The sequence below is a fragment of the Protobothrops mucrosquamatus genome, unplaced genomic scaffold, assembly GCF_001527695.2.
Source record: "Protobothrops mucrosquamatus isolate PMUCROS unplaced genomic scaffold, P.Mucros_1.0 scaffold738, whole genome shotgun sequence".
NCBI lineage: Eukaryota > Metazoa > Chordata > Lepidosauria > Squamata > Viperidae > Protobothrops > Protobothrops mucrosquamatus.
In genome coordinates this window covers 508,688-515,723 of record NW_015387011.1, presented here as the reverse complement: position 1 = coordinate 515,723, position 7,036 = coordinate 508,688, and the positions used below count along the sequence as shown (strand labels likewise).

At 41.2% G+C, this 7,036-nt stretch overlaps 1 protein-coding gene across 1 annotated transcript in view; it reads right to left on the bottom strand.

Annotated features, from left to right (window-relative positions):
• LOC107289636 (butyrophilin subfamily 2 member A2-like) overlaps positions 1–2,337 on the bottom strand; it is a 12,616-nt gene extending 10,279 nt beyond the window's left edge. Inside the window, exons 1-2 of the mRNA XM_029284578.1 lie at positions 2,271–2,337; positions 827–1,174 (exon numbers count right to left, since the gene is read on the bottom strand). Coding sequence (XP_029140411.1) covers positions 827–1,174; positions 2,271–2,337 — 415 coding nt within the window. The remainder of the gene's footprint in view (positions 1–826; positions 1,175–2,270) is intronic.
• Between the last annotated feature and the right edge of the window lie 4,699 nt (positions 2,338–7,036).

The window sequence follows — 7,036 nt, the reverse complement described above, 5'->3', positions numbered from 1 at the left end:
GACATGGCTATTCCAACAAGCAGGACTGGCCTAGGGTAATTTTTAGAGGGGTTTTAATCATATTTTAAATTAGACAATATTTAAATATCTCTTTTTAATTAATTTTAATTCTGTGATTGTTGTTGGTGTTTTTTAATCGATTGTCAGCCGCCCTGAGTCCGCAAGGAGAAGGGCGGGATATAAATTTAAATAATAATAAAAAAAAATAATCAGTCTTGAGTCTCTTCGTGCCCACTAGAGATCTAAGTCCAACCCACCTTGAATTCCTCTGACTCTTATCTACCACCTATTTGCTTCAACTGTTAGTAGTTCAGATTCTTACAGAGAACATAAGCTTGCAATAAACCTTTATATTCATTTGAACTGCTGATTTCCCACATTTCACAGCACCCCAGACCTGTGTATGTCCGGAGTCTAAAATTGGTAGCAAAATGGCAATTTTTGGTGCCATGATTTAGCCCCCCTTCCCTTTTCCCCTCAAGCATCTGGAAAATTCAATTTTTTGGGGCTTGCTTTTTTATTACATGCTGACATTGAAAAGTGTTTCATCAACCATACTTTCTGGGCCCCCTTTCAAAGAAGTGAAATAGAAATAAATGGCCAGTGGAAGAAAAATGATTATCCACCTTGACATTATGGTAACTCTTATTCTGTCTAAACATCAATCAAAACTGAATAAGAAGATTGAAAGTTTTTGGGAGAAGAAACCTTAATAGCTCTGATTTTCTCACAATCTAAGAACATGTCGGAAGGCTGATGACTGCAGAGGTTTTAGAGCCAACTTCAATTACACATTTCTATTAAAAAATATTTGCCCCTTACTTACCAGTCACTTTCATATCTAATGTGGCTTCCTGTTGGAAACTCCCATTCTTAACAGAGCAGTGGTAGTGTCCCTCATCAAACAGGCTAATATTAAAAATTTTCAGCCCAATCTTTCCCTCCCCAATGCCATCTTTTAAAAATTCTGTTCTTCCTTGGTATTCCGGCTGCTGCTGTTCCAGATGATCTTTGCCACTGCGATAAAGGTGTATATATGAAGAATTTTGGGAGCGGAACCAAGTAATCTCCATATTCTGGACATTTGTTCTGGGGGACAGATGACAGTGTAGCACAATAGTCTCCCTCAGAGAGGCAGTGACTGGGTGACGTGGTCCAAGCAATGTCAGCTGCACTGTGAAATGTACCAAGTGCATAATCATTACAAATGGCCAAATCGACTGAAGGAGTAACACCATACAGACAGCTCATCTACAACCTCAAAACATGTCAGGCAATGGATGTTTGCCTGAAATAGTAACCCTCCATTTGAATACTGTCGGTTGGGTTTCTGTTGGGTAATCATTCAACTCAAAACCAGATAGAGGGGAAAAAAATGGGGATGTGGTTGGGATAGCTCATAATGCAATATTTGCTTTGCACATATGAAAAACCAAACGGAATATTTAGCATTTCCAGATAGGCTGAATGCCAATCACCACAGATAATGATCACTGTAGTATATTTCCATATACACATAATTCCTCCAAAATTGAGCAGGGGCACAGCACGATGCACATTCAATAGTAATAGTAAGAACTGGAGAGGGGTGTGCGAGGCCTAACCCTATCAACGGATTTGCACCTCTGGTGCAAAAGAACTCAGTACCAAGCTAGATGGACCAAAGGTCTAATTTTGCATGTTAGTTTATCATTTTCTAACGTCTCTCTTAGCAGGTCATCCATCCTTCCCTCTTTCATTAGACTGATATTAATACAACCCCCAATAAACATATAATGGCATTTGTTACCCATGTTGATTCATTATATTGCTTCTGCATTTTCATAATATTATATTTATTTATTTATTTATTTATTTCTTATATATGGCACCCATCTTTGCCATCTTTCATTCAGGAACTCAAGGAAGCAAAGCTATTGTATCTTCAGCCCATTTGAGCCCCCATGGTTAAAGATAGACTGGAATCTGGGTGTCTCCAATGCCACTCCAACACTTTAACTATTACACCACACAGTTTCTTTGTTTTAATGTGAGGTTTAAGGAGGACATTATGTTTAATCTCTCTCTCTCCCTCCCTCCCTCTCTCCCTCTGTCTCTCTCTTTCTCTCCCTCCCTCCCTCCCTCCCTCTCTCTCTCTCTCTCTCTCTCTCTCTCTCTCTCTCTCTCTCTCTCTGTGTGTGTGTGTTTGTGTGTGTGTGATGCTTCTTAATACATAATACATAAAAGCAATTATATTTCTTAGAAAGTACAGTAACACACAAGGTTCTTACTTGGATTGCCATTGATAATAGGTAGAACAACTAAGAAAGTGATGAACGTAAACAGGAAAGAACTCATTTTGGAAACACAACTGAAGGTTTTCACTTCCCTTGTTTTCTTGTTCTGGTATTCAAGACAGGTAAGAAACTGATAGAAGAGAAGTGAAAAAGAAATATTGTTAGTATTGTATTTTGTTAGTATGATTCTGTTTCTCTTTATATGTATCCATAGCATTGCCTGACTCAGAATGCTGGTAAAGGGTTTTTAATGGCTGGTCTAGGCACAAGTTGCTGGATAATGTGAATTTTCAATTAAATTTGTTAGTGGAAATGTTACGGTACTTAGTTATGGTTTGGGATCGCAGCAGACTAGCATACAATCTTTTCCTCCTCGTTGTTAGAAAATAGTTAAAAAATTAAAAAGTGTAAAACTAGATAGAAATGTTAAGCAACTGTTACTCTTTTTCAGGCAGACTCTAAGCTTAGCTATTCAACTTTTGAAAAATGGCCATAAATACCTCAATGCATGAGGACTGAAGTCTGACAACCAGTGAGACAAAATATTCTCACGTGGAAGACAAACTGAATCCAACGAACACGTGTATGTGTTAAAATAATTGCAGATACACATTTAGTATTGCAAAATCAACAGTTGTAGTCATTACTCTTACCTTATTGATGGGCAGTCCTTGGATCATGTCCAAGTTGCATTTCCTCAGAACAAAAGTAAACTGCACAAGTTTCCCCCTCACCATAGGAGCGTTTTTTCCCCCCTCCATTGACAATCAGCAATAGAAAGATAAGAGGAAGGGGAGGTGATCCAAATACTCTTTTGCACAGGCAGATGCCAACCAGCCCACGCTTGCCTCGAAGGGGGTCTTGGGGATGGTGGAGCAAAGAGGGAGGAACTTGTCTTTAAAGATCTCATTTGTCAAAATCTCCTTGTTAAGCTACTTCTCTTGTGCTCCTCATCGCATTATCAGTAGACAGCAGAAGGCACAACAAAATGGGAAAGAGGCCAGGTTTTAAACCAACGTCATCTTCAGCTAATCACCAACAGGCAGTCCAGCCATAATGTTTACAGATGTTGCAGCAGCATCAACAGTGAGATAGTTTTAGGGATCTGTAGTGTGGGAAGGTGATGATTATGAGGTTGCCTGGGTTTTTGTGTGTGCGTGTTTGTGTGTTTTTGCAGGAGGAACCAAATTACTTCTCAATTGAAAGGACTTCATATAAGCAACTACCTAAGCATGAAGTAATATAGGCAGGGTACCATATGTTCAGGCGGTTGCTTATATTATTTGGCTGGGAGCAACGTTTTTACTAGTGACCAGGCATCAAGCTAGAGACTTTTACTACCCAAAGTAGGGACTCTTTCATCAAACCATAGTCCTGTCCCGTCCTTCTGAAAAGGCTAAAAGAACCACATAATTGTTCTTCTCTAGTGCAGGGCTTTTCAACCAGTGGTACGGGTACCACCTGTGGTACATTGGCACCTGGCAGGTGGTATGCGACCATCCTAGAAAAGTGGTAGTGGGGAAGGGGAATGAGCTGAATCGGTGGCACAAGCCTGAGCGAGAGATGGCTGGAGCTGCAGGGCTGTCAGGGCTCAGTGGAAGCACCAGGATCAGCGCCAGGCCCCAGCTGGAGCTCAGCGCTGATCCTGGAGCTTCTGCTGAGACCAGAAGAAGCGCCGATCAGCTGAAATGTTGCAGCATCTCCAGGGTCTTGTGATTTATATTCAAATGCTTGGCAACTGATTCATATTTATGACGGTCACAGTGTCCCAGGGTCATGTGAAGTGACCAAAACCTGCTGCAACCACTCAGCAGACGGGGGGAATAAAAACCAAACACCCCCCCCACCCCACCCCCACTGCCAATCCTCAACAGAAATGCTCACAACAATGGAAACCTCGGACAGGAGGAAGAGCGCCGCCGGTGGGTAGGCAGGTGTCTTGCTCGGCTATGGCTTGGGGGGCACTTTTTTCAGTGCCATTGTAACTTCAAACAGTCACCAAGCGAACTGTTGTAAGTCGAGGACTACCTGTACTTTATCACTTTTTTCCTTTTTTTTTTTGTCATCAAGTTTTTGACACCTTGCTAGGCGACTGATGGTATTCGGATATTGCCATATCCTAAAAGTGGTACAATGGGTGAAAAGATTGAAAAGCCCTGCTCTAGTGAAGCCCCATCGCTATTTCTGGAGAAAGGACTGCATGACAGTGCATTGTTCCAATTTATTCTCAAGTTAGCCCTCTGAGAAAAGCAAATGTTATAGGCTCAAAATCTCTGTGCATTTCCTACTTAAGCCAACATTTCAATCTTGGGCCCCTGTTAATTTCAATCTTGGGCCCCTGTTAATTTCCATAATCCACGATCTGCCTTCACTTTCTGGCTGCCCTCAGCTTCAATCTTTTGTTTGCTGGCTTCCTTTGCTTTACAAACGATTTTTCAGCATGGAAAATGGCTGTGAGTAATTTCCAGTTTAGTTTGCTCCCAATATACTCCCAGTGAGGATCTATATCTCGCAAACAAGCCATACTCAATATTATAACTTAATGTCTCTTTTTAAAACATCCACCAAATCAAAACATTAACTGGTGAACGAGGGATAAGGAGCAGGCAAAAGCAGGGGAGAGAGACATGGACAACAGGCAGGAATTTATATTATCAACATGTCTATTAAAAGGACAAAGAACTTTCCAGAGTCACTGGAAACAATACCGTAGGCAATTATCATGCCACAGCAGTGTTTCTCAGTCTTGGAAACTTTAAGATGTGTGGACGTCAGTTCCCAGAATTCTCCAGCCAGCAGGAGTGTGTTAAAGGCCCTGTTTCTTGGCTATATTTATTTATTTGTATCCCACCTTTATTATTTTACAAATAAAGTGCTGAACATATTCAACCCACCTTTTTCCTCCTATTGTCTCCACAACAACCCTGTAAGGTGGATTGGGTTGAGAGAGAGTAATTGGACCAAAGTCACCCAGCTGGCTGTCACGGCTGAGGCAGAACTGGAACTCATGGTCCTCTACTTTATAGGCTAGTGCATTAACCATTAGATCAGGGTCTTCAAACTTGGCAACTTTAAGACTTGTGGACTTCAACTCCCAGAATTCCCCAATTGAAGTCCACAAGTCTTAAAGTTGCCAAGTTTGAAGACCCCTGCACTAGACCAAACTGGCTCTATATAAATGGTAAATAAATAAATAGATCCTGTTTTTAAATAATAAATTGAAACATTTATATAAACATATATGCCCTGTTTTTATTCTCTAGGACAGGGGTAGGCAACCTTGGCTCTTTTATGACTCGTGGACTTCAACTCCCAGAATTCCTGAGTCAGCATGGGGGAAACTATGGCCCCTTCATGACTCGTGGACTTCAACTCCTAGAATTCCTGAGCCAGCATGGCTCAGCTTGGAAACTTCTCCCTTTCCCCTCAGCATGGCTGACTCAGGAATTCTGGGAGTTGAAGTCCACCAGTCATAAAAGAGCCAAGGTTGCCTACCCCTGCTCTAGGATATTTTGTCATAGAGCTCCTGAAACATCTGTTGAATTGACCACATGCCTAAAGCCATTCATAGATAGAATTCAACTTTTCTTTTGCCAGGTTGCTCCCTTTTATATATCTCATAAAGTTTTTCTGAAAAGGCCCAAGTTTTACAAGGAAGCTGTGGAAGGAACTGGAGAGCTTTCCAGGTGCAGTAAGTTTTTAACAACTCTTTTCATTGACTTTCATCACTCCCTGGTATGGCAGTTGCAACATGCCACCAACTCAGTTATTCCAACTTTGTTGGTTGTTTTCAGAAGATGGGGATGAGTGTCTAATGGTCGGCAGTATCAGAGGACCATAAACCACTTTTGTCATTCATACATGACAATAGTGAAAGAAAAGTCTGGGGTTCTTAATCAGGATGCTTGGTCTTCCTATATAGGGGGCACTATTATGCCAGGCAGAAAAAACAGGAATTTGTCACACTCTCTCTAGTTAGCTATGCTACTCAAACACACACACACACCCTGCTGCTCCTCTTCAGGATGCCAATTTAGATAAGGACCAGTTTGGGCTATGTCCTATCTAGGATCATGCATTTTTTTAAAAAAATCTTTAACCACATTATTTCTCAGCAGTCTCTCTCTCCCTATGTTGGCAGAATTGATGATTCATTGCAGAGTATGCAATAAGGAAGGACGAGAAACAATGGTTGGAAACTGATCAAAGAGAGAAGCAACCTGGAATTAAGGAGAAACTTCCTGACAGTGAGGACGATCAACCAGTGGAACAGCTTACCCCCAGAAATCGTGGGCGCCCCATCACTGGAGAGTTTTAAGAGGAGGCTGGACATTCACCTGCCTGAGATGGTATAGATTCTCCTGCTTTAGCAGGAGGCTGGACTAGAAGACCCCCAAGGTCCCTTCCAACTTCTATTCTATTCTATTCTATTCTATTCTATTCTATTCTATTCTATTCTATTCTATTCTATTCTATTCTATTCTATTCTATTCTATTGCAACACTTGTTGTAGGGGATCCAGATGAACACAGCATTGTAGCTTGCAAGGCTCTATGAGTTCCACCTCAAGGAGAAGAGAAAGCAGGATAAAGATGTAGAAGGGAAACAAACATGAATCAACCAAGCGTTTATCAGTCATAACCATTTTCTCAGACAGACTTCTCCTGAGTCCTGTAGTTGTTGATTCTCCAGAATAGATCTATACTCAAATCAGAGTTTCAACCTGGACAATTTCCTTATCTGCAGAATTCATCTCCAGA